At 34.2% G+C, this 27,701-nt stretch overlaps 2 protein-coding genes across 3 annotated transcripts in view; both read right to left on the bottom strand.

Moving 5' to 3' along the window:
- Positions 1–597: 597 nt before the first annotated feature.
- Positions 598–22,957, bottom strand: LOC128998030 (dihydropyrimidinase-like). 2 transcript variants are annotated; one of them, XM_054423967.1, is made up of 14 exons: positions 22,902–22,957; positions 22,143–22,237; positions 21,426–21,499; positions 19,384–19,494; positions 17,963–18,090; positions 15,330–15,506; positions 14,648–14,761; positions 13,821–14,053; positions 12,754–12,877; positions 10,160–10,261; positions 9,502–9,612; positions 5,689–5,859; positions 5,258–5,468; positions 598–4,365 (listed from the first exon to the last, which is right to left on the bottom strand). In XM_054423967.1, the coding sequence occupies exons 1-14, from the start codon at positions 22,938–22,940 to the stop codon at positions 4,283–4,285; spliced, it is 1,773 nt and encodes a 590-aa protein (XP_054279942.1). In that variant the 5' UTR covers positions 22,941–22,957; the 3' UTR covers positions 598–4,282. The 2 variants fall into 2 exon arrangements, with proteins under 2 accessions (XP_054279942.1, XP_054279943.1); XM_054423968.1 differs by lacking the exons at positions 598–4,365; positions 5,258–5,468; positions 5,689–5,859; ... (1 more) ...; positions 10,160–10,261; positions 12,754–12,877 and having other exon boundaries at positions 13,817–14,053.
- A 3,658-nt stretch (positions 22,958–26,615) lies between these two features.
- The window catches only part of LOC128998988 (dihydropyrimidinase-like), a 14,537-nt gene continuing 13,451 nt past the window's right edge, over positions 26,616–27,701 (bottom strand). The window contains exon 8 of the mRNA XM_054425345.1: positions 26,616–26,621. Within this exon, the coding sequence (XP_054281320.1) occupies positions 26,616–26,621 (6 nt within the window). The remainder of the gene's footprint in view (positions 26,622–27,701) is intronic.

Here is a 27,701-nt window from a genome sequence, read left to right on the forward strand (position 1 = left end):
TTGTAATTTGAAGTGGTTTCCGTGCCTTAAAAAAAATGCTTCAAAGGTATTTTCTTGTTTATTAAGATCGTAGGAATGTTTTAAAAACGTTTAAAATAAAAGTCCAGAAAGTTCAGAAATACCGAAACTATAAATACAAAGTGACAGGTTAAATCGTAGTTATAATAGTCAATCAGCTGCTCATAGTATTATTATCTTTAAGTGTTGCCAACATATTTCCAAGCGTACACGGATTACGTGCATATTAGAACCACGCTGTTTTGTGTTGTTTCGTTGGAATTCTGATGTGCGCCAAAGTATAAACCGTACGACAAAGTATAAATATGCAGCAATCAGCAGCTTTCTTTACTATAAACAGTACAAGGAAGCCAAAAATGTATCTTCAAACACCTTTCAGATATTTGAAACTTAACTATGTTCAAGATTTCAAAATAATTTAAACCAATTTTTACATCAAGGCTGCCCAAAATGCAGTTTGCACTCGGAAGTGTGTATAAATGTGTGTTTTAAAACTAAACGTCAGGTTTCAGTCATGCATTGCAAGGAAGACAAAAATTTGGCTTATTGCATAGAGGTACAGAAAGGGAAAAATACACCTTTTGACATTGATTAGAAATGTATTTCAATTCAATATAACACAGTAACTTAGTTCGCTTTTTTATTCAAAAGAGGTAATAAATATAAATAGAGTACAGTAAACATCTGGCTAACTACTCGAAGGCCAAAGCCTCCCACATTAACTTGTATATCAAATAATAAAATAACATCGAGTTACAAGTCACAATCCTCAACCTCAAAATAAGCGCTCCATCGATATAAGGTGGTAAATCAAACTTACATAACAAATATCTAACATTACTGCAGCTTACCAACGCATCGTGCGACCCACATACTCGTGCCAAACAATAACTTATCATAACTATTATTTTTATAAATTTTGTACTCTTAACTAAATATAATCTTAACAGTATTCTTTGTCAAACAAGTAACGTATAACTTGAAACGATCCGATAAATGGAATATAAAATATACTGAACTGACAAACACCAAACAAGCGACCAACATAGATGTTTCACAAGTCTTAGTGTAGTATCACAAAACATTTCACGCCAACTCTAAGCTACAAAATCATAAATCAACATTATTGTTACAAAGAGGTAAAAACGAAATATGTGTGATGTATACCACCATATTGCTATTCATGAATCCGACACATTGAATATTAGTTATCAACTACAACACCGGTAGTTTAAATAAAGCATTGTTCATTTCCGACCTAAGCCAATTTAATGTTTTACAATACAAGAGTGTTTTAATATTTTAAAGAAAAAAAGGGCTAAGATTTTGATCAAAGACAAACCATACAAGGTATTTTGTTATTGTATACAAGTGTTGCCTACTATTTTATGTTTCTGTGTTAGTATCGAATGGGTCTAACTAGCATTTCAACAAAACTTCAATGTATAAATAAGAAGTGTAAGACAAAAGTGACTAGAACTAGAAGTTTTGAAGTTTGTGCTCATTGGTAACCCATTTCTTTGGTTCTACAAGTTTACTCACGATTTACTATCTTAAAACAAGCTAAATGTAAATGAGTTTAGAAATGGAATAAATAATACGATACAATAAATGAAAATGACATAACCAAAAACTAGTTACTAAAAATAATCCATAACGGGTTTTACAGAAAAATTTTGTTTTTGTTTAGCTTATCAACAAATTTCCTTAATACTTGATTGTTTGAGAATAATGTACAATTCCAACCAAATGTATGTGATTACGCACAATATGATACAGCATCAAAACAACTTCTATAGCCTTTGATGAATTATTTAACCACTTATTGTTAAATGATACAAATTAAACAACCCATGAATCATAACAACACTAAGTAAACGCTGCCAATGTGCTGAAAAAAACAACCATTGCTTCATTGACTAGAATTTGATCAAACAAAAATTGAGCTATATCATTTTTGGTCATCGAGATTTCTTTTGTACTTTAATAAATATTAGTAAAATTATGTTAATTTATTGCAAATTAATGTTTAACATGATATTATATTGTAAATTACGCAAGCTATAGTATAAAAAGCATTTTAGCAAAAGGTATGTTAAAACAGGGTATCTACCAGCTAAGGGACGAAAAATCGGGATTCATTGGTTTGGACGATTTTTCCACTAGTGTGTGAAATAAGAAAACTTAAATAGGCAAATAATACTTGTATATTTTTATTATGAACTCAAATAAAATTTTAACGATCAAAGGGGGTTGCTTTAAACAACTATACAATTTATAATTTAATTTAAATTGTTTGGTTTATCATTGCAAAAGTGACACAGCTGGGCTTGTTTTGAGAAATATGCATGAATGAAGAGAGAGAGATTGTTGATAAACAAAAATTTGTCACTATTTTCCCTTGATCCTAATAACCTTTTTGTTTGCCCACTGTAAATCAAATAAAGTGTATGTTCAATTCTAAGCATATTTACAATTAAAATTATATGATTTTTGTCAACAATTTGAATGCAAAAAGAAACAAGTATTACCTAATTTTTGTGTTGTGATGAAAGGTTTTGTTCATGACTTGAACCAATAGTGCTTTTCCGGCACTGCTCCTTTATTTGTTTGTACGAGACAAGCTGGAAAATCTCACAAATTGCAAAAAAGCCACTTTTAGTAATGGTAATCAAATATACTATTCTTTACTTTTGTAAAGAGGGTTGGATAAAACTCATCCTGAAACAAGTTTGACCGATTTCTAATTACTTTGCTGACCTATAGACACCCTGTAATACGAGTATTTATTACATAAATCAAATCTGTAAACTGTTTCTTTTAAGGCTGATGCTATTTGTTACTTTTAAAATAGCAACTTTAATTGTTAAAGATTATACAATGAAGCATAAGAAAGCAGAGCACACCTAGTAATGGCAGCACAAAATGTTAAGGAACACTAACGTATTCCACAACAAGTTTTTATTTAGACATCTAAGAAAGCAACAATATTCATAATGCTAACAATTAACAGTAAGATTTAATTTATAAATTTATTGTTTTGTAAAATACAAATTTTAAACACAGTTTTACAAGATAACATAATGCACTTTTTTCATACTGCAATTAACATTGCACTATTTGAAAGAATAATTACTAAAAACAATACTTCTCCCATTTTTAAGCTTTTATTTGCAACAGGTTACAGGTTATTTTGCTTTTTGCAGGCATTGCTTTTTAGAACAGACATTGTTTTTTTTGTTTTAAATTATTTATTTCATAAAGAGTTTTAATGTGCGCCTTTGTAAAATTTAACTTTAAAATAACATATTGTCTTGGCCAGGTTATGGAAGACAATTGACTCAAATATAACTTAAATTTACAAATCTAGAGCTATTTAACTCATTGATATACCAACATTTGTTGTAAATACTGTTTTAAAAGATCAATAGATCTGTGGACATAATACAAAGATGATAAGTATTTCAATTTTAAGTAAGTCATTAAATATTTAAACTACTGCAAACAACATTAAAATGGCAGTGTTAAATGTTCATGAGTAACTTGTTCCTAGGCGAGGGATACACTAAGGTTTTTAGCAGTAATGAAACAATGCTGAACCATTTGTTTAAAATTCTCTATTGGTAAAATTTAAAAGAAATAAAAAGTGAATGTATGAAAAACCAATGCATAAAAAATGTATACAAATCTGTTATTGAGAAAGTGTAATCTTTTTTATGTATAAAATGTCTCCCAATTGTACATTAGTTTATTTTATTGTTTTTGAGGTTGAGATATCCTCAAAATAAATTAATTTGTTTTATATGGCAATTGGAGGGTTGGAAACATTAAAAAGGAGTTTATAGTTCAAAGTGACAAAACCAAGTAATGTATATTAGTATGAATTGTTTAAGAAAATAGTTCACGTTGGTGTAAAATCATACAGAAATGGTTCAGAATTGTGCAAATTAACATGAAAGTCTGATAAACCAGTGCTCTTATAACAGTTATCACGTAAAAGCAAGCTTAACACATATCAAATACAAGTTAATAACGACTTATCGATACATTAACAAAGAAACAAAATTGTCAACAAATCAACGGGTATAAAATGCGGGAAAGACCCTTGTCAACCCTTGTTACAGTTCAAAATATTAGATTACTTTGGCATTACATCATACCTAATTCACTAAACTGCGATTGAAAGAAAATGATGTTAACTATGCGGTGTCAAGCAGAGTACAGTATATAGATATGAAATGTGATGTGAAGTGTGGAGGGTCATTTACCAGAAACCCCCGGACGACATACCCCCTGGTGGGTTTTTCACTCGGATACAGGATCGGCGGCCTGAGTCATCTAGCTCCGCTGAAATCAAAATTAATAGTTGACAAGGTTTTAGATAAAGCTTCAGGCAAGATATTTTAATTGTTTGTAATTGAAGCATTACCGCCCATACAAAAATCGATCAGTCGATCAAAATGCCTTTATTTTTCATCGGAAAGAGGAGGTTGTTGAATACTTTTGGCCTGAAAAAGGAAACCCCCTCCTACCTATCTTCAAATTAACTTTAGAAAAGTGAAGAAGAGTATCCTGCCTAAAGTCGAGCAATTACTCCACATGTCACAAATCTTCACCATTAGGTATTATGCATTATGTTATTTAATTAGGTAAATTGGTTCCTGATGAGATGAAGCCTGAAGGATAAGACAAAAAGTTTTAACTCTGCATACAACTTGGGCACATAAACTTGGTTGCAATTTGCTTCCAACAGCAAATTGTAACAAAAATCAATTAGTAGCGATGATTCAGTTGTGTTTGAAATCAAAGCAGCCAATGACGGAATGCCAAGCCATTGTGCAAAAATAACATGTGTGGCTCACAAATTACCTTAGAACTAGGGAATATATAATTTGTATGCCTTTCTAAGCTTCAAAATATTATTTAAAAATTTAAATTAGAGAATAATTGGGCCATGTCCATAATTTTTGTAAACTTGGTGAGGCCATGCTTCTATTACATTATAAATAAAAATATTTGAATTCAAATTTAGAACACAATGCATTTTGATTTTGAATATTGACATCTTAGCAGAATGTAACACTCCTTTCTCCCAGCAATATGAAGACTCTTTGACTTTGAACTTCTGACTTAAATAAACATTTTTTTCCTCTCTACAAAAGATTTGATTCTCCTTATCAACCAACACAACCTCATGAAGAGTTGTGTCTTGGAAGACTACAATACTTTTGACATTTACCCGATATAGAAAATGTGGAGTCTTGCAGATTGCGCTGGCCTTCCTGCCTCATACCCTTGCCAGAGTGGAACGGAGCTGGATTGTCATCCCCAAACACAGATGCAGAACAGCTCATAGCCGGAGAGCGACCACGGACACTGGCCGAGTCTCCGTTGACACTGGCTCGGGAACTACGGCCATTCTCTGTCACAGCGTGGTTCTCCATCTCTGCCTGAAATGTCAATACTTGTGAGAATGAAGTCATCTACACTCACATCCGGAGAGCGACCACAGCACTACGTAAGGTCAGGCATTGTTTAAATGTTGTTTACTATCTCCAACAAACTCCACAACATCTCTTAAAAACTAATAGCATGTATAATAAAAAATCATATACTGTTGAGTGATAAGAATTGTAGTAATGAAACGTCAAAATAGCAATAAAAACTAACCTTAACAGCGGCGGCCGCAGCGGCAGCAGCTTCTTCAACATAGATCATGGGAGGGAAAACATTTGTCGGGACAAAACGGCCATAACCTTGGACTGCTTTAAGATCTCCCTCGTCCACACACACTCGACCATTGACAATCACATATTCAGGCACTCCATGGACCTCCATGCCCTGTGGATACAGAAAAATATCATGAGTTAGTGTTGGTCTACAATCTCTCATTAACAAGAGCCGCTGTCACTCCACTGGTGTAAAAAACCGTCTCCCTTCAGCTGATTAGTCCGGTGCGAGCTTAGATGTAAGTAGACTGAAGTCTCGCTAATCTGAACCCCGTTAATCTGACATTGCCTTGTGTGTAGTGATGTGGGCCGGGTAAATACCCAGTGGGTAGGTAAATTTAAATTGGGTTTTTACCCGGGTATTTATCCCAGGCCCGGGTAAATACCCAAAAACTGGGTATTTATAATTTTTATTAAAGTTAGAGAAGATTGAGAAGTTTTTTTTGAATTATTACCCTGTAAGGATAGTAAAATGATGATAAAATGTGTTTAACAAAATTTCATATGGTCACTACTAGCATTTTACTTCTGGGTATAATCGCCATAAATACCCAGGTCTGAGCATAAAGCATAATCAGCATAAATACCCTGGTCGCATGGTTGCACTGGTCCTGACTACTTATGATTTTTTATTTTCTATGATAGATAGATGAATTTATTTTATTGAAAGTGAAGAAAAATAATTTGCAAAGTAATAATTATTATTTAGAAAAACAGGAAAATTTAACCTAGTAGTGGCCTATGTTTAAACAACTTAAGAAAATGATTAAAATTCAATCTGTAGGATGGCAGGTTTTAATAATAGGTATTTTTGTTCTAGATCTTTTGTTGGTATCAGTGGTATCAAAATAAAAAAAACTAATTTCATAAACTTGTGATACAAAACATTTGATTCTATAGCACAATAAATCATTCAAAAAGGAGATACATTTTTTTAGTAGGTTTATCCAAATATATTATTGTTTCCAACTAAGTGGTAACACAGAAAAGTTTAATTAGGTACTTTTAGTATTCTGCCATTCTGCCTATGTCAATCAGGCCTTAGGTCTGTCTAGCCTTCCAAGCCATTTATACAATAAAAATTTTAACTATCATAATTTAATAACAGTAAAAGTAGGTTTAGGTTCACTATTTCTCTGATGAGGTGTTGTCTTGATTTCATTTCATAGGGAGTGTTTAGTTTCTATCATTCTCAATGATAAAAATTGAAATAGCCACAGCCTTTTTTAATATACAATTTTTTAGTAAGTTAAATTTAACCAGGGTGTCTAGTTTTTTTCCATTATAAAATTCAAGACTAATTCCAGACTTTTCAAGACTAATTCCAGATTTTTCAAGACTAGTTTTTTCAACAATTAGTGGGTGTAGATACCAAAATGTATCGATTCTCTATTCTTGATACTGATACCAATTTTTATAGCTTAACCAAATTTTCTAAATAATACTACACCAACCCCTGTCTTTGATATAAAGTAGTATTATGATAATGTGGTGTTTTCAAGTAAAGAAATAATGCACCAATAAAAAATTCTAACTAGCAAATTTGGTTTTTTATCATGAAATCTTTTGCGTACCGTACGTTTAGACATCATCATAGACTGCAGCTGTTACAGAAACGTGATCGTCGTCGTCCGCGATCAAGGAAAAATCATGAACATTTCCCGCGGCCTTGTAGACATCAATGACATCATCGTCGTCTCCCGCGGTCTCAGAAACCTCATCGTCATCATCCGCGATCGCGGCAAAATCATGAACATTTCCTGCGGCCGTGTAGACATCATCGTCGTCTCCCGCGGTCATGGAAACGTCATCGTCATCTCCCGCAGTCACGGAAAGGACATCGTCGTCTCCCGTGGTTTCGGAAAAGTCATCGTCGTCGTCCGCGATCGCAACAAAATCATGAACATTTCCCGCGGCCGAGAAAATATCATCGTCGTCTCCCGCGGTCACAGAAACGTCATCGTCGTCTCCCGCGGTCACGGAAACGTCATCGTCGTCTCCCGCGGTCACGGAAACGCCATCGTCGTCTCCCGCGGTCACGGACGCGTCATCGTCGTCGTCCGCGATCGCGGCAAAATCATGAACATTTCCCGCGACTGTTTAGACATCACCGTCATCTCCTGCGGTCACGGAAACGTTATTGTCGTCGTCCGCGATCACGGAAAAATCATGAACATTTCCCACGGCCGTGTAGACATCATCGTCGTCTCCCGCGGTCACGGAAACGTCATCGTCTTCGTCCGCGATCGCGACAAAATCATGAACATTTCTCGCGGCCGAGCAGATATCGTCGTCGTCTCCCGCGGTCACGGAAACGTCATCGTCGTCGTCCGCGATCGCGGCAAAATCATGAACATTTCCTGCGGCTGTTTAGACATCACCGTCATCTCCCGCGGTCACGGAAACGTTATCGTCGTCGTCCGCGATCACGGCAAAATCGTGAACATTTCCCGAGGCCGTGTAGACATCATTGTCGTCTCCCGCGGTCACGGAAACGTCATCGTCGTCGTCCGCGATCGCGACAAAATCATAAACATTTCTCGCGGCCGAGCAGATATCGTCGTCGTCTCCCGCGGTCACGGAAACGTCATCGTCGTCGTCCGCGATCGCGACAAAATCATGAACATTTCTCGCGGCCGAGCAGATATCGTCGTCGTCTCCCGCGGTCACGGAAACGTCATCGTCGTCGTCCGCGATCGCGGGAAAATCATGAACATTTCCCGCGGCCAAGCAGATATTGTCGTCGTCTCCCGCGGTCACGGACGCGTCATCGTCGTCGTCCGCGATCGCGGCAAAATCATGAACATTTCCCGCGACTGTTTAGACATCACCGTCATCTCCTGCGGTCACGGAAACGTTATCGTCGTCGTCCGCGATCACGGAAAAATCATGAACATTTCCCACGGCCGTGTAGACATCATCATCGTCTCCCGCGGTCACGGAAACGTCATCGTCGTCGTCCGCGATCGCGGCAAAATCATGAACATTTCCTGCGGCTGTTTAGACATCACCGTCATCTCCCGCGGTCACGGAAACGTTATCGTCGTCGTCCGCGATCACGGCAAAATCGTGAACATTTCCCGAGGCCGTGTAGACATCATCATCATTGGCTTTCGCGGTTACGTAAACGCAAGACGGCGATCGCGGCAAAATAATGAAAATTCCCGACTTTGAAATCAAATTTAAGACTAAATCCCGACTTTTCAAGACCATTTTGAAATTCAATACTAATTCCCGACTTTCCCGATTTTCCCGACTACTAGACACCCTGAACTGATGTTACTCGATTTAAGACACGAAACCCCATGCTTATTTAGAAACTTTATGTGTTATAAAAAAAGTGCTAAATCATAAAATAAAAGGTACTAGCAAAGCTTCAAGTTACTGTAAAAGGTGTTATAGACTATCCTAATTTATCATGTAATGATAACAATAACATATTTAGGGGTAAATATATGAATTTCAATCGAATTTCAATTTCATAAATACCCAAAATACCCGGGTATTTATGGATTTTACCCAGGGTATTTACCCCGAGTTTTAAATACCCGAGTATTTTACATCACTACTTGTGTGCCATCATTTTTCTTTTGTATAAAAACGCAACTTTGCGAACAGTTGCCAAGGTATACACTTAAGCTGTAAAACTGCAACTTAGTTGTTCAGCTCAAGATCCAGGTGGTTCTCCCGGCAAAGACTTTGAAATTTGGTACCGACACATCAGTAGTGATTTGTAACCTAGGATGTATCATACCTCAAAAATATTAGTGTCCAATGCTTGATGGTGAGTTTTGGCAGAAATCACCCTTGTTTTGTGGCGGTTCCAAACAACAATGTCGGCATCAGATCCAACAGCTATGCAACCCTGAAAAAAGGTTATTTGGTTTATAATATGATGGTGTATATTCATATTGCTGTGGTACAGTTATACACTCTTTATTGGCTTTGCATTGTATAAATGAATTACATGGCAAAGAATAGTAATAAGCAAAAAAGTCTTTTGAGGAGGTTGTAAAAGGGTAATTTGAATTTAATAACTGATTGGGAGTTATATATTATTTACAGAATAATCACTACATATTGAGTGCAAAAATGTGTTAGTTATATATGTTTCATTAACAGAAGTCTTTTTGTGAAATAGGTTTATATGAGTTATAGGTTATGTTGGACGTTTAATTTAATTATAACTTTAAAGGGTTTTGTGGAAAAGATTCTGCTTGCTTACCTTAAAAACTTTAAAGTTCAGGGACAAATACACACTGTACCTTTAGTTGGCTTATGCTGTTGGTCACCTAGCGCCACTTGCAATCATATAGTTTTGTAGTTAAAACAAAGCTTAAAGATCTTATATTTAAACTGATGATTAGGTCTGAGGATAAACAAAATAAAATATAAATTACAACTATACAAACCTTTCTCGGATAAATGTTAAAAATCTTGGCAGCGTTGGTGCTAGTGATTGCTACAAAGCGACAAGGATCAATAATTCCTGTCTCGACTCCTTTTTCCCACACCTGTAATCAGATATTGTGTGAAGTACTCAAGACAGTAAGTGACAAATTAAAAAATATAGTGACAAGTTGTTTATTGAAACTATACACAAACATATTTACAGTGATTGGGGTGAAAATAACACAATTAATTGTAGGGGAAATATACATGGTGACAATTAAGTCTTAGGACGACTTTATAACTTTAAAATAAAAAGAGATATCACAACCAAATTTGGCATGTCATTACTGGTAATACGAGGGTTGTTTTTTTTTCAACCTCCGATAGGCTATGAACAAAAAAGAGTTCATATAAAACATTAAATTTACTTTTTGACATAATCACCAAAGAGATTGAGACATTTGCTATATCTGTGCACCAGCTTTTTAATACCCTCTTCAAGAAAAGTGGCCGCCAGTACATTCAAAAAACAAAAAAATTCAAAAAACAAAAAATGTCAAAAAAATAAAAAATTAAGAAAAAATAAAAAAAAGACTTTAAAATTTCTAGAAATTCAGTAAACAAAGCAATAATGGTGAATCTGTGGTTTATTTAACCATCCTGTCAAACTGTTGAACCAAGTCATCTGAAACGACAGTAATGAGCTGGTTCAACAAGTTGGCAGAATGATTAAATAAACCACAGATTCACCATTATTGCTTTGTTTACTGAATTTCTAGACATTTTAAAGTCCTTTTTTATTTTTTCTTGATTATTTAATTTTTTGACATTTTTTTGTTTTTTGAACTTTTTTTGTTTTTTGGAATGTATTGGCGGTCACTTTTCTTGAAGAGGGTATTAAAAAGCTGGTGCACAGATATAACAAATGTCTCAATCTCTTTGGTGATTATGTCAAAAAGTAACCATAAATGGACCAAACTTTTGGTAATAAATTTAATGTTTTATATGAACTTGTCTTTTGTTCATAGCCTATCGGAGGTTGAAAAAAAAAACAACCCTTGTAGTAAGCTACTTTTCTGTGTACATGGTTATCAGATGTCACGTAGGGGACGGCCCACAGGGAGTAAGTTGAAAATCTTAAAGGTAAGCATATGCTGATATGTGCATAAAATTAAAGGTCTTGTTGAACTAAAAACATTGCTGCAAACCAGACCTCAAATAGACAACCGAGTCAACAATGGCAGCCATTCAAAGATTTCTTGAATCTGAGATTTTGAATTTTTAAGTGGCTGCCATTTTTTTTACTCAGTTGTTTTTTTTTAGCTTAAATTTGTGGCATTGTATTCTACAAAAAAGGCATTTAATTTGATATGCATATCGACCTAAGCTTACGTTTATGATTTTCTTCCGTCTTCTGGTGAGCTCCTGGGCGTTCCCCTGAGGAGGTAGCTTATAATACCATTGTAAATTCAATGAATCTTTGGACAGCTGCTGTTATTTTCATTTGAGGTCCTGTTTGCAGCATATTTAAGATTGTCAACTTACTCCCTATGGGCCATCTCCCCCATAGGTGACATCCCATCACCATTCTACACAAAAAAGTAGCTTACTACTACCAGTAATGTTATGCCAAATTTGGGTGAGATATATATTTGTTTTAAAGTTATAAAGTCGTCCTGACTTAGTCACCCTGTACAATAATTTATGGGCTTTTGACAATAACAACCCACTCTAAAACTGTTTGTAGGCTATACTTTTTTTTCCTAAAAATATTCTTCCAATGATAGGTTAAGGCTTTATATGTCAGCATGAATGCACTTTTACCGAATTTCACGAATTCTTCCCATTGACCAATTTGCAGAACTAAATCTAGTCCTAGTTTTTGTTGTTGTGTAATGTGTTTTCATATTGTGTTTTGTGATCCTTGTTTGTTAATCGTTTGACAATATCGAGAGATAGATATTTTTCAAACCCTGATGGATATGATTATAGCTTGACAGAAAAAACCTGGCTCATCCATTACAAAGGGCATTGTTGTAGTTGATTATATTGGTTTACGTAAATGAACGGCTCTTCGGATAATCATTACCTTATATCCAGTATTAGTTTGGATTAGGTTAGGTTACCAATAAATAAAATCAACAACAATGAATCTTGGCCAGTACGCAACGTAGCTGACCACCGGGGTAGATTTCCGGGGTCGGACATTCCTGATTTGATCACTGGGGGTAGATTTCCGGTGTCAATTTTATTGGTATTTTCATTAATTACAACTGTGAGAAAACCATGAAATGTGAGTTGATTGAAAATAATAATAATTTATCCGCCCTAAAAGTTTGCGGCCAGAAATCTACCCCCAGACCTGTAACGTCAAAATTACGTAGGCGTTTTTTTTTTCATGGGGGTAGAATCCCGGCGACCCAAAAATCTGGTATGTACAGTAGGCCTACTCTTTTTTCATTTTTATTTCATTAATCTTAAGTAACTCTTTGTTTGGACTAAATCTGCTTAATTTTAAATAAACTGTTGTGTGTATAAACACTCCTGAATAAATCAAATTTTCTGCAGAGCTCAACAGAAATGTTTATGTTTGTTAACACAATCCTTCACATACCACAGACATGCGGTCCTCAACCCCATTAACACCGTTGGGGATCTTTGAGAAATCCCCAAGACCAAGTTTCTTCTGCTCTGTTGAAAAAGTGCAGTTGTCACTACCAGTCAGTTGTAAACCATCGCTGAAAATAAAACAATCGTTATTTTTGTAACCAGTGTGCAAAATGCAGCAGAGATATTTTGCCCACAGATTACACATTAAATTTTACTGGAATTTACCTTCAAATGTAAGAAATGGACAAATGAACAATGAAAACTTGAGCTATATCAGATATGCACTTTGAGTACAGGTTAAAATTATTATGCAAAATGAGAAAGATCTTAATTTGTTTTAAGGAGCATTCCTGCATTTGAAACTGTAAGAATGTTTCTTGTTCTCATTTTTTTGTTCGAGGATCATACAATTGTTCTAAGCAGAACATTATGCTAGGGCGGTATGTTTTGAATTTGAGCTGGATAAAGATTATTATAAGAAAATTACTTGATTTTCATTCCCGTGTTTTATAAAAATTTGAATTTAAGGTCATAATATAAATAATTATAAGAGCAAGGATCTGTTGTTCATAATGGGTGGGGGAGGGGGAATCACAAGGAGAAAAGGTGGGTTTGGGTAGTGAATTGTGGATGACTTATTTACTTAAGGGACTCTATTTGGTGAGTCTCGGTGGCTCAGTGCTACCGACTGAACCACCGACTCACCAAATAGACGGACTTCAGGCCCAAGGCAGTGATGTCATGGGTTCGAATCCTGGTAACTGCCACTACTTTGTATCAGTACAGTTCATCCTTGTACTGTACCGGCTCACCCCTTGCTTTGCTGGATACGTTCCACACACAGACCCATAGCATATGTGGACGGGCAAATGCAAGGTTAAAAGAGGCCACCAACCTCTTTAAAAAAACTTGCTATATTTCTGCAGCGTGACTTTGGCAAATTAATGTAGATTACTCCCATTGAGGGGGGGGGGGGGGTTAAATTATTGAGGGTATAATCATATCAGTGTATTTTTACAGTGTTACAGTAGCTGTTTGACTTAATTTCTCCTACTTGCGGGACCAACTTACTCAGCCAAAAACTTCATAAGAGTCTCAGGGGTAGACTTCTTGGGTCGCAGAGGAGGACTGAGCACATGAGCTGCTGCATGTTCCCAGCAACATCCCGGCTCTGGCTGAGTAGTTCCCAGCGCAGCAGCCAGCGTCTCTCCAAACAGCAGTGTTTCCCTGCCTTCTCGCAGCTTCGCAACAGTGGACGCAGCAGACTCACTCATCACATGCACGACATACAACGGACATCCCACCTGCAAAAAACCATCTCATCTATATTTACATGAGGATAAAACAATAGTGAACAAAATGTAACTTTGCTAAGACAAAACTTACGCTTTTCGATACAAGCTCATATTTATTTAAAAAATTTGTAAGAATCAAAATTCCACTTTAAGACCTTAAGGTGAACTATATATTTCAGCCTGGTGACAAGATTTAGATACAGTAAAACTTTATAAGCTGACTTATGGGATCAGAAGATTTTTGGATTACCAAAAACCTCAGATAATTTGCTTAACTTATAAGGCCTTATTATTTACTCCTCGACTATTAATGTTCAAATCAAAAATAGGTTGATTTAGCTTAAGTATATTCCAAATTCAATTAGGCCTATCTGCATTGCAGAGGATTAAATGCTAAAAAAAGTTAGGTACTTTTTCCTAATTTATTTTTAATTTATACATTTTTGAAGGATATAAAGGCTTTATAAACCGTCTAATGTCTAACCATAGAACATGATACCTTTACTGAATTTCGAGATAACACAGTCAAAAACAAAATGTTATTCGTCAATGACACTAATAGTCCTAACTGCTACTAATTAATTTTCTCGTGATTGTTCATACCTGATTAGCAATCATCGCAGCGCGGTTGGTGGCTTCAGCTTCTACGTCTTCAGGACGGGAAAGTTCATGACCCTCAGGTCCAGTTACGCCTTTCTCTAACAACCTCTTGGTGTTCTGAAATATATTTGAGGATTTATCAATTTCAGTTCAAGTTTTCAAGTTATTCAAGTTCGTGGCTTACATTGGCTGTGAACGAGGATAATGCTGTGTTTTTAATTATCTTATTACCTCTACAAACAAGTTTCCTTATTTAGCAATGGGGAGTCAATTGTTCTTTTAAAAATAATACCAAAATAGAAAACAGTAATTTTTTGATAATCCAAGTGGTTTTAACCAATTGGACGCTATTTGAAAGCTTGACTTGATGCATTCTGAGGTCCTTAATAATAACTTCTGCTAATCAAAGAGTATGAGTGGATTTTGTGACTTTCGCTGCTTGCTTTCCTTAAATTATATAGAGCCAGTAGAAATTAAATTGTTTGGATCAAAAAGGCACCGTCTGTTCTTTATAATCAGAGGGTCAACTGGCCTACAGAAGTATCGTTAATGTTTGCAATCCCTAAAGAAAGACAAACAAAAAGGTTTATTTTTACTGTACCCACCTGATACAAGCAGCTCACTGGGAATGGCACTGGGTTAGGGTAAATCTGTTCTCGTAAGTTTATAAGTTTATGATTCTCACCTGAGCGACAATATCACCGTTCTCGGCATGTACCATCGCTACTCCGCCCAGCTCTTTCACCCGGGCAAACACCTCGTACAGCTCTGAGTCCTTCAGCATGTAGATGTCCTTATATGCCATGAACACCTTGAATGAGTTCACTCCGTTCTTCACTATCTCCTCCATTTCCTTGCTCACCTATAAGTAATCGACATGATAGAGAAAATCTTACACAAATACTCAAATTGAATCACACGAGATTTAAAATGACATATCCAAAAGTATAAATTGGATAACTATAGGATTCACAAAGATTAATACTCAAAATAGAATTTGAGACTCAAATGTAATAGTAGTTTACGCAATTATTGCGTAAAGATAGTCCTCTTTACGTCACAGGTAGAAATTTAAGGCGCGAACTTTATAGTGCCTTACAAACTTCTACGAGTGTTTGAAAAAGATAATTATGTGAGATACTTATACTACTTTACGTAGGCTACAATCTTTTTTTATTTGGAAGGATAGTCAATAAAAAGTTTTGCACACATATTATGTTTTAGATTAATTTTCCTTGTGTGAGGAAAGAATGTGTGGGTTTCCGGCAGAAGTCGACAGATCAACAACTGAATTGGTGGTTACCAGCTGATAAGTTGCTTTCGAAGCATTACCATTTTTTAAATTCTTTTCTTTCAATCCTTAAACCCCATTGGTCCGTTACTTTACTAGGCCTACACTAGTGCAGTAAAGTAAACAATGTGGTAAAGTGAATTAGTTAGATACTAAAAATTAAATTTAAAAGGCTAAAGTAAAAAATAGTCGTAGGTTAATAGATTTACATGGATTTGGTGAATCGGTGGGTCAGTCGGTACAAATACCATGGCAGTGATGTCGTGGGTTTGAGTCCCGCTGCAACCACTAATATTTATCAGCATTGTTTTTACTATACTGGTTCACCCCTTCACCCCTTGCTTTGCTTTTTAAATTTTATGCCCAGGCTCAAGTGGACAGGCAAATTCAAAGTTAAAAGAGGCCACCGAAATTTTTTTTACAAATAAATAATAGCCATAAGAAAAGATTGTCCTGTGAATGATGCGTTGGGTAGGGAGGTTTACTAACTTGTAAACCTGCTCTTCCAATTGTTTGCATTATTAGCTGTTTTAATCAAGGTACAGTAACCAAAAAATTAAACTTTTTTTCTGCACCATCATTTTATAAACAACCTGTTTTCTTTTGTAATAGGCTAATTGTGTCAGTTTGCAAATTGGCCAAATTACTGTTAGATTTAGTTGGTTATGGGGTTTAATCACCTCCACTATTCCAAATGCATTGAATTTTTCTTAACAAAAAGATTATTTGGTTGTAATATTTAAAATATGTATTATAACATGTCTCCTTGTGTGTCATTAGCTATATTGTATTCATTAAGTGACTATGGTATAACTTTAGCTGTTTTATGACATTGTCAATAATTTGTAAAAATGCAAAAGACAACTAACACATTTCATTTCAGTTTTTAATTTAAAGATCGAGTCACCACTACTGAATCTAAACTAATTTTAAAAACACAAGAATCTAAAACTCAAATAATAAAAAAATACCAAATATTTATCAAGAATTATCTTATATATATAAAATAATAAATGGGATCTTTAGAAAAAATAGGGTCTTGTAAGAAAAGAATAATGAATGAAACACAACGATCAATCCAACCATTGTGAAGGTCATGAGTACACAACCATTCAAAGGCGACAGGTATGAATACCAACGAGGTGTGACGACACACAATGTCTTTGACCTTAGTTCACTTCCTTCCGTCCCTCCCTCCAAGTCCACACGGATTATAAAACAATTATCGGAAAGACTATTTAAATTTTGAACTGAGCCATTTTATTTTTTAAATTATGTATGATAATGAAACCATTGTTTTTTTCCTCTTAACACTCTGAATCATGTATATTTTAAATAAAAACCGTAGGTTTTGCCTAAATAGGCCTTAATTAAAGTAACTTTAAAATGAGTACATCACTTTATAAGCCATGTTTTTTTTTAGTTATTGATATTTGATCGTAAGCTAATTTGCTACTTCTTAGAATCATGAGAACTAACACACTGTGCTAATTCAATTTCAACTTATTTTCAACCCAATTAGATTTTTTTCAAATTATTCTGGATTTTATTGAGCAATAATTGTAAATAGTGCATGTAAAAAAAGAAAAGAAATAATATGTTATTTCATTCAATTCTAGAAATATCCTCTAGTAGTGCTATGTAAATAATGGCATGTTTCTGTCAGAATAACAGACTTTTATTCGTTGTAAAAGCAATGGCTATTCTATACTAATTGTTCAATTTGTTGTATGTTTCGATTTAAAATTCTATATGTTAAATAGTTCTAAGTTAGTTCTTATGCATAAATATCATCAGCTATAAATGTTTTATCAAATTTCCCATATAGGGAATATTCAGACAATTTCAAGCTCAACAAACTAAAGTTTTCTTGTGTTCACCGAAGAAAAAGTATGTGCTAAAACACATTTTAGGACTAAGTCAGGAAAAGCAAATTGAGATCAGCTGACCAGATTCAAACTGAACTCAACATCATCTTGATAGGTATTCTGAAGGTTTTTAAGATTGTTTGTTGTTTTATTACTAACCTGCTCAGACCACCATGTGACCCCAACATGTAGAGCGTAGTCGCAGCAAACCTTTTCATCGGCTTTTTGTCTATAGTTGTTGTATGTTTCAACAAGAGACTCCCCTCTTTGTGGAAGTGCAAAGTCAACTACGAAAATTGAACATAGCTACAATATTGAACATAAATTAAACATAGATTGAACTCATATTTACAATGAATGACAAAAGAGTGATATTGGAATACCATATTCCTTTCTGATTGTGTCATATGGTTTGTTGTTCAGGCGAATTCACCTCTGAGTAAAAATATTTGTAGTAAGAAAAATATTTAGGTTGTTATATTAGTGAGTCATGAATAAGTATTTCCATTGCAATGGATTAATGAGGTGCCACATTGAAAGTTGGTCAGCACCATTAAATCTTTGAAAGTGAACACTAGGGAGGCAAAGCCTAAAGGAAATTGCCATTTTAGTTACCATTTGTCACTCAGCTAAATCATAAGCTTTAAAATCACACCTCAATCGTAAAAATTGGTTAAGTAGGACAGCTGGAAAAGGGGTTTACAGAGAAAACCCCTTCTTGTAAGTATATTGATAATTCTGTGAGGGGCATAAGGAAACAAACATTAAAATAGGGGTTTTATCAATTTAAGGGTTTTAAGGGTTATAATTTTGTTCAATGCTCATTAATGGTAAACACCTCTGATTCCATGCACAACTAAAATACTACATTTCATTTTATGCTGCAATAAATGTCATAAAAACTTAGCATTCCAACTTATCTTCCTTATAGCAATCTTTGTTACAGAGCATCAAAATAAATTTCATAACTGACACAACAAGACAAAGTTAATAGTTATTTGTGCAACTAGTGAGAAAAGTGAGCAATTGACTCACTCGAGAGAAATCCTTACTCACGAGCCGTAGGCGAGTGAGGAATGGTTTCTCGAGTGAGGCAATTGTACTTTGAACTCGAGTTGCACATTATACTTTTCCTACAGTTACCATAAAACAAATAAATTGGTGAAGAAACATAACCTATTTTTACACAGAAGTGAACTTTTTATATAACATTTAATGTGAAGTGACAAATACTACAGTACAACAGCTTGACCAGCTGATTTACAGCCAGTGCTGCCAACGTATTTCGCGCGCATACAACGTTGCCTGCATGTTACGCGCTCACTATATCGTGCCTTCTCGTTGCAAATCTGGAGTGAGACAAATTAATTAGAGTGAGACAATGTTAACATTGTCAATGTTAACATTGATGAGCAAATTGGCCACTTTGCTTTCTCAAATCAGTGAGAGAACATGTACATTTTTAGGTAACTATAGGAAAAAATATTTGTGTATTTTGTTAAACAATTATTACCCTAATATTCTTAGAATGAAAAATGTATAGCCTTAGGCCTATAGTTGGTAATTGTTTGGCCACTTACTTATCATCGTGGTTCCTCCAGCAATTGCAGCTTTGGTGCCTTGGTAGAAGTCATCGACAGATGTCGCCCCCATCAGTTCTAACTCAAGATGTGTGTGGGGATCAATACCACCTGATGACAAAACAGTTATGTAACAATCTAAAAAGCCAGCCTTTTAAATTCAATTTTTATGATTGAAAAGATTCACTTCACTGCATTGTTTACTTACTTTACGGCACTAGTATGTTAAGTAACGGATAAATGGGATTCAAGGATTGAGAGAACAGATGTAAAATTTTAACGCTTCAATTACCAGTTTATTAGCTGGTAACAAGCAATTTTATTGTTGATCTCTTGACTTCCAAACCACAAGTTCTTTCTTTAACCTAAAAATAAATTATTCGCTAACCCAAAAGTTTGCAGGAAGGTTTATTGAAGGAATTTTGAAAAAAATATAATTAATATACTGTAGTTAAAGTGAAATAGACGACATAGAAGTAAAGGTTTAAATTAAACGGTTTGCAATTTTTTTATTGATTACCCTTCACTGATAATAACGATAATGTATGGGATTAACGTACTTTGTAAATTAACTGTTTCAAGACATTCAGTGTTGTAAAAAGTATCAATATGTTATATGTGTCTGCTTGTATCTGAAAGTAGGCCCTACTTATGGTAAGAATGCTGCTAGCAATACCTATTGCCAAAAAAGTAACAGCAATTGTATAGGTAATGAAGTTTTACAAGCGTAATGAAAAAACGGTTGTAGACAAAGTAGCGTAAGCAACTCGCGTAATTAGACTTTACGACTTTCGTAGAAGTTTTTTCTCCTAGTGTCGTAAAGGCTATCTTTACGCATTTGTTAGAATAAACTACTATTAATACTTGGGCAAGCCATAGGGATATCCAATCACATTTGAAGTGTTATGTAAAATAGATAAAACATTGATAAAACAAGCACCAGAGACGGTAGGTCAACTGGGCCGAAACCAGTTCCTGCATTGTCTTATCACTGACTAGCCATTCATCACTGGTAGAAGAAAATAATAAACAAAACGCTTAATTTCTCGGAATCACATTGGACAACCGACTGACATGCCACAACCATCTAGAAAATCTAAACCATCCCAAGTTGTATATGCCGTGAGAAAAATCAGGAAAATCTCAAACAAAGAGATCTGCAAAACCGCGTACCATGCTCTCTTCTCCTCACATATCAGATATGCCATAATTGCATGGGACTCTGCCAATGAAACCGATCTGAACAAAATACTAGTTCTACAGAAAAAAGCGATAAGAATCCTGGAACAAGTTGAGCCAGAAGAACATTGTAAACCTCTCTTCATCAAAAATCAGATCCTCACCTTAACATCTCTATATCTTTATGAAATCATTGTTTTTTTCTCAAATCAAGCCTCCTCAACTTAGAATAAAAACTGTCACGATCACAACCAACCTCAGGGTAAAATCAAACTTTAATCCAAATCAAATCAACAAACTAACAAAAACCAGCAAACCCCCTAATTATATGGGAATAAAAATTAGCAACATCTTGCCTAACAAACTTAAAGATGTAAATACGCTCACTATATATATATATAAAAAAAAAGCTCGAACAATACCTCATAAATCGACCTTACTATAAAATCACTAAAATTACTATAAAATTATGTTCACACACGAATCATACACTCACTCACACTACAATACTACACACAAATCAAGAAGTAGGAAGAATGGTTGAGGAGATTGACAATTCCCTGGTTTTCAAGAACTGCGGTGAAGACTCCAAATGTCAAATGGTAAATGGTAAGCAAATGTGAAGTGTACTGTAACGCTACTCATCACCATAAGATAACAGGCAGATGAGTTTAATTTTGATGGATTTGCTAGAGATCCGACAATCATAACTGACCCTGCATGAATGCTATGAACAAAGTTAATTTTTAAACTCAGAAAAACTTTCATATTTGGAGTACAGTAGCCTATTTCCAAAATGAGTTTTATTGATGAAAATTGGTCGGTGGTGAAAGCAATATTTAAACTATAGTTATAAAACTTACCAGGTAGAAGTAACATTCCCCTGGCATCGATAGTTCGGGTACCTCCAGGAATGATGAGGTTGCGCCCAATTTGCCTGAAAAGGTTTCACATTTTTACTACCTAACTAAATCTTTTAACAGAGGACAAAATACTTAACAGTATACAAACCTGTCTTCCTTTGGGGTCATAAAAATTAAAAAAGTAAATAGGATAAAGGTCTAGGTGTCACCTTGCCATCTACGATAATAGCTTCTACTAGGGGGAAATTTATTAACAAATTATTCATAACTTTAATGTAACATCTTTAGTGTTAGATGTTCAGTGTGCTCTTGAAATTCCCCAATACTGGAACTGAACGATGAGATCCAATTCCATAACAATTGCACAAGATAAAGGTTATAGAAAATGTCATCAAGGGGACTGATGTGTATAGTGCTGCACGTAGGGGTAATTTGACAAACATAATTTAATAAACATAATCCTCAAGTTACAACAGTTTGAGCTGTAGACGAAGGTAAATACCTATTTTTAATAAACATAATTTCTTGTTTCAATTTATAATATTGAGACATAAATATAGGCTACCATAAGTCAACTACAGCTTATGTTATTTAATTTTCAAACTGTCTGCGCCAGACAAATCAGTGACCCTTTACTCCCATTCAATTATTAAAATTCCTAGATATTTTTTACATAAACACCACGAAGAAACATTTAGTTATCCATGCCATACTTACTTGATGACACCATCTTCAATGTAAACATCGTTATCGATTATTTCATCAGCATTCACAATTTTTCCATTTTTGATAAGAAGCCTATTTTGAGCACTCTGAAAAATATGATTTAAATAAGCACTGTGTAATGGGAAAACCATCCTTAAAATAGAAAAATCTATCATATTCTTCGTTAAAAAAAACTGTAAACTAAGCTTTACAATTTCACCACAAGGTTGGTCTGTAGATTAAGGTAGGCCTATCCAATAGGAAAACTAGAGCTTAGTAATCAATGTGCTCGCGTTGTACATTATACTTTTCCTACAGTTAGGGGCCTACTATAACGCATAAAAATAATCAGTCTTTCAAACACTATAAAGCACGTTTTTAGGTTAGGTTAAATCCAAGCGCTGAACGAAATTGGGAACGCTGCACTAGCTGATTGTAGTCGTTGTATCTTTAGGTGTTGCCAGCTTATTTTCAAGCTTACACATATTACGTGCCTAATAAAAGCAGATTCTTTAGTGTTGTTTGGCTGGAATACTGGAGTGCGGCAAAAAAGTAAATGTAGCAATTAGCTACTTTACGTGCTAAAATCGGTGCTATGAAGCCCGCTTTGTCAGGTAACGGTAGGAAAATAAAACTTTTAGCACAGTTAACAATATACCAAACAAATTGTTTATTGAAAATAAAAGTAAGGCATACAACATTTCAAATTTTAAAAATAAAAATATATTAAAATTGTCACAGCCTTTACAAGAATCTGGGCAAAAGGTTTACCTGTAGGTGAATCGGAACTTTCTTCACTGGATTACTCATGGCTATCTTCTTTGAAATCAATCCTGCACATAACAAGCAATATCGCATCAGATTATTAGAAAAACAAACAAATCATGTTAATTATGGTGAAGTCATATAGGCTAAGTGTTAAAAAACCTCAGAGTCCAGAAGTAAAGCATTTATCACCTCTAAAAGTTCATATCTACATAAATACCCTTAGCAGTATTTGTTAAAAAGTGCTAATATATCGCAAGAGTACATTATACTCTTATAAAGGAAATGAAAAGGAACCTTTGGTTCACTCACTAGCTTTAAAATTTGTTAGCTAAAAAAACAGAGTTGCATATCTTTGACGTTTGGTACTGTAATCTTTGAATTCCAAATGCCTTGAAATAAATGATTTGACGTTTCTTCTTTATCTCTTTGAAGAGTTGAACATCATAACTATTTAACTTAGTTTTTGTATGTTCACTCACGGTTTAGAAGTTTAATGTAAGGTAATGGAGCAAGCAGACAAGAATTTTAACAAAAAGACTTATTCAAAACTTGGGCTAGTTCATTTAATTTTTGTAAGCAGATAACTTTTTTCTCTGTTTTAACAGTAGTGAAAATCGTTATGGGTTCCCATAGTCACGTTATAAATAATTTCCCAGTCAGTAATGTTTCCATGTAGGTACATGGAATCTTTATCCCAAAACTCAATTACGTCAGACCTTGATCAGGTTTAAAACGGGATGTGGGATGAAATGAGATTGTCGGCTCTGATCCTTTTTTTAGTTATTTACAAATTTTCAGATAAAAACTAAACACTAATTGGTCAGACTATTCTAGAAAGTATCATAGCTAGGCTAAATTTAAAGAGCTATTAAGCATTATACAATATAAAGTTTACTCGGGACAGAACAGGAAATTTCATGAAGGGATAAAACTGGATTTTTTATTGAATTAACCTTATGAGTGGTGAATCGACTAAAAATATCGATCACAAACTGTGTTGCTGAAGTGGCAGTCAACAAAATTTGTCAATTAACGTAAAATTTGTTTACACACAGTTATAGTAGGTAAAATTACATTACTCTTATACCAATGGAAAGATGAAATTCGGAAGTTTCATTTTATTGTAAGAATGAACCTTATAACATAAGTAATCAATCCAATCATGAGTTACATTTGAATGAAAATAACACGCAAACTCGCAACCACCATGTTTCGTTGTGAAATTGTGAAAGATGAGTAGGCTAATTTTAAAAAATCATAGTAGACTTAATTTTTGTTTCTAGCAAAGACAAGTGATACCACTGCAACAAGGAGGAAGTAAACTTTCATTATTGTACAAAGTGCCATAATACAAAGCTGATAAACATTTTTTGTAAATAGCCAATTTTTACGTGAGGATAGTTAGGTGAATCGACAAAAATTGTCGATCTCTGAAACGCATATACAGTAGAGTCCCGTTAGTCTGAAATGGTTGGGACCAGGCCCATTTCGGATTACCAAATATTTCGGATTAAACGTTTTTTTTTGTTTTTTTTCATTTTGAAAAACAAAATAATTTTTTTAAAATTTTTTTTTGTCTTAGGACGCAGGCACGAGCCCGGATTGTTTTTCAAATTACTTAAGGCTAGACCTAGTGGCTGCAGCATTATCACTTACAGTAATAAAATTCATTTGTGATTTGTCGGACGAAAATGAAAAATGTTACAGTAATAACAAAAATGGTGAAATATTTAATAAAATACTCTAAAAAAAAGTCTATCTCGCCCGGCCGCTACAGAATACGTTGACAAGGTACAGCTAACTGTGTTAAAAGTTTAATAAAAAAAACTAAAAATAAAATTCAAAAAATTTCAAAAACATTTCGAAAAATTTCAAAAAATTTTTAAATTTTAATTTTTTTTATAAAAAAAATTTTAAAAATATATTTTTTGGTTTCGGATTAAGCGGACTTTCGGATTACCGAAGTTCGGATTATCGGGACTCCACTGTAATATATAATTTGAAAAGTATAATTCAATGTTGTCAGGCTGGTCACACAAATAGAAGCCTTGGATTTTTCAAAGCTGAAAGAACAGAACACTTGTCATCGTCTAACCTAAAATGGCGGCGTTGTCGTGAGTTTTTGCCCGATAACTTCCTGAAGTGTGAGTTTTATCCGTAATTTTACGGTGTAATGTGCGTTTTAGTTTAGTGTTTTCTTATGTGCTGCATGTTATTCCATTTTGACATATTAAACATATAAATAATAATAATAATATTAATATTAATAATTAATACATAGGCCTAATAATTTAACATAAAAATATTACCATATTGAAATATTTATATCTTTGAAACTATGAACATAGATTTAAAAAAAAATATTTGGATTCAGGACTCAAAATCCATCAAAATCCAAGATGGTCAGGTTGAAAAGAATTTTTATTGGTTGATTTCATACGTAATGACCCATTAGGTGTAGGCTAATATTTATTCATTATTTTGCATAAATATTTACACATGTGTGATCCAAAACAGGATAAATAGTCAGTGAATTTGCGTGACAGCTGATCAAATGTTTTGTTTACATTTTTGCTCATGTGAAAACAAACTATTCTATTACTTATCTTATTTAGATAAATATTCTTATTTAAAATAATATTATTGGCTTCAAAAAATGTATGGATTTATGATATTGATTTATTATTAGAGGGCATTTTTGGATCTATCAAAGTGTAGTTGCAGAAATTTACGTTTTCCAATAATTATTACGTATTGTTGCTAGTAAATCTTAAAAAATAATTCTTTTGTGTAGCCTATATTATGATTTTGTGTACATCTATGTAGAGAAATGAATTACCGGTAACTGTACAATTTGCATTTTTTGGATTAAACACATGCAATAAATTTATATTACATGTGACAAGTTTTTGCTTTTAAAATAAAATTTAAATATATATAAATATTTGTGGTTTTTTTACATTTTTCTAAAACTCCTCCTTCCTAAAATTGGTTTTATTGCCATTTTTGAATTCTACTGACTAGTACGAACAAAATGAATGTACCGTACAATTCAAAGCTTATCTCTACTTAGGAATATCAATTGTATACAGATTTTTGAAAAATCCCCTTACAAATTCACCAAAATAAGCGTGCCACTTCACAAACCATATACTGAAATTTGTCTCGCCACTCCTAGGGTTAAGGTGTAATGGATCAGATTTGCTTGACCCGGTAAGCGGCATTTTACTTAAGTTCTGGTCGCATGGGCGTGGATTTGGAACAGGTTGGTGCAATATATATACATATATAATATAAGTTTATATATTTATTTATTGTAGGTTATTGTATTTGTAAATGTAAACATGACTATGACCTAAGTGTCGAAACATGTCGCTTATAATTAAAAATGAATTTAAAAGGGTACTAATGTGTTTTCAATTATTTATATATATATATATATATATATATAACGACCATCTGGGGGGTCTGGGGCCTTCCCAAGAAGATTTTCTGAAAATATAGTGTTTTAAAAACACATGTTTACACTATTTGGTAAAACATAGAACCAACGACCAACAAATAAAAGTATATTGTGCATCATAAGGAGGGTAAGTCATCGTTCTTCATGCCAACATTTAAATTAATAAGCTATTTGAAGTTAAGTTGTTATGTGTAATTTATATGGTAAAATTCACAAGCCAAGCAATTAAAAAGAAAAATAAATTTACAGTTGACTTAAGCCTAAGAACAAAGAAAGTTAATGTTTTGTTTTCTGAATGGTGTTTTTTTTTTAAGTACCGTACCGGTATAAGAATGGTACATGTGTGAGTCAAGTACTTATCTTATTTGATTTAAAACATTTTTTTCAGAAATGACCATTATGAAACGTACTTTGATAAATTTCTATAATTCACTTTTGATTAATAAAAGTGATTACAGAACATTTTGGGTATTAAATTTATTTCTTATTTTTTGTGGGCGCCCAGGTTGGTCGTGTTGAAACACTGGCTATAAGTCAGTGGGTACAATGGGTAGCTTAAAAGATCCTGATTCATTATGTAGGTAGGATTATTAATTATTAAATTTTGTAGGGCATGTCCTACAAAATCCAAATCGTAGGAGCTGAATGATAGTGAAATCTGAATTATAAGTTAAAAGAATTAAGAACAACTAACTTAACAAAACTTGTGAATTGTACACCCTCCAACCTCCAAGGCCTACCGTTATCTTAGTTATAGATTGTAAGTTTACCTATCCTAGGTGGTAACATATGAAAGACTTTAAAAATACCTTATTAAGTTTAAGTTACGGTTAGATCACCAAAAAAATCCAGATATAAGCTATATTATCATAGGCAATAACTTTGGTACTCTAACTTATGAGCACTTTGTACAGTTCTTGGCAGGACATGTTGCAGCCTGAACTGACAGAGCAGCAGTGCTGCTAGGCTGGCTAGCAATGGTTCCATGCACCACATTTTAAACCCTAAAATGGGAATTTCAAAACATGTGTGGTGGTTGAACAGATACACAGGATAAAACAGATATTTAAGCTTTGACGCCTGATTTTCTTTTGAATAGGTTAATGCTTTCCCAGATAAAAACTGTTCCAATGGATTTAAATTATTCTAGCACAACATTAACTTATAGCCTGGTTTAAAGGGGCTCTATTTACAAATCATAGCCTAACCTACATTTTAAAAAACATCAATTAGGCCTAGCCTAACAGGGTTTTCTCAGTCGCAGAGGATAAGTGTCTGGTAACCGAACGTGGATTAGGCGACCGGCGGTGACATCACCAGGTCGTGGAGGCCCGTAACAC

Source organism: Macrosteles quadrilineatus, unplaced genomic scaffold, assembly GCF_028750875.1.
Source record: "Macrosteles quadrilineatus isolate MER2022 unplaced genomic scaffold, UCM_ALF_1.0 Scaffold_7__1_contigs__length_78375512, whole genome shotgun sequence".
In the NCBI taxonomy this organism is placed as follows: domain Eukaryota; kingdom Metazoa; phylum Arthropoda; class Insecta; order Hemiptera; family Cicadellidae; genus Macrosteles; species Macrosteles quadrilineatus.

Bases quoted from the DNA above. Each gene is read 5' to 3' on its own strand.
- LOC128998030 (XM_054423967.1), bottom strand. From the start codon at position 22,940: ATGAGTAATCCAGTGAAGAAAGTTCCGATTCACCTACAG. The intron at 21,500-22,142 runs GTAAGTATGGCA...AAACCTTTTCAG, and splicing joins ATTGAAGATGGTGTCATCAA to GCAAATTGGGCGCAACCTCA. The intron at 14,054-14,647 runs GTATGAACAATC...GGTTTTTTGCAG, and splicing joins CTGCGATGATTGCTAATCAG to GTGGGATGTCCGTTGTATGT.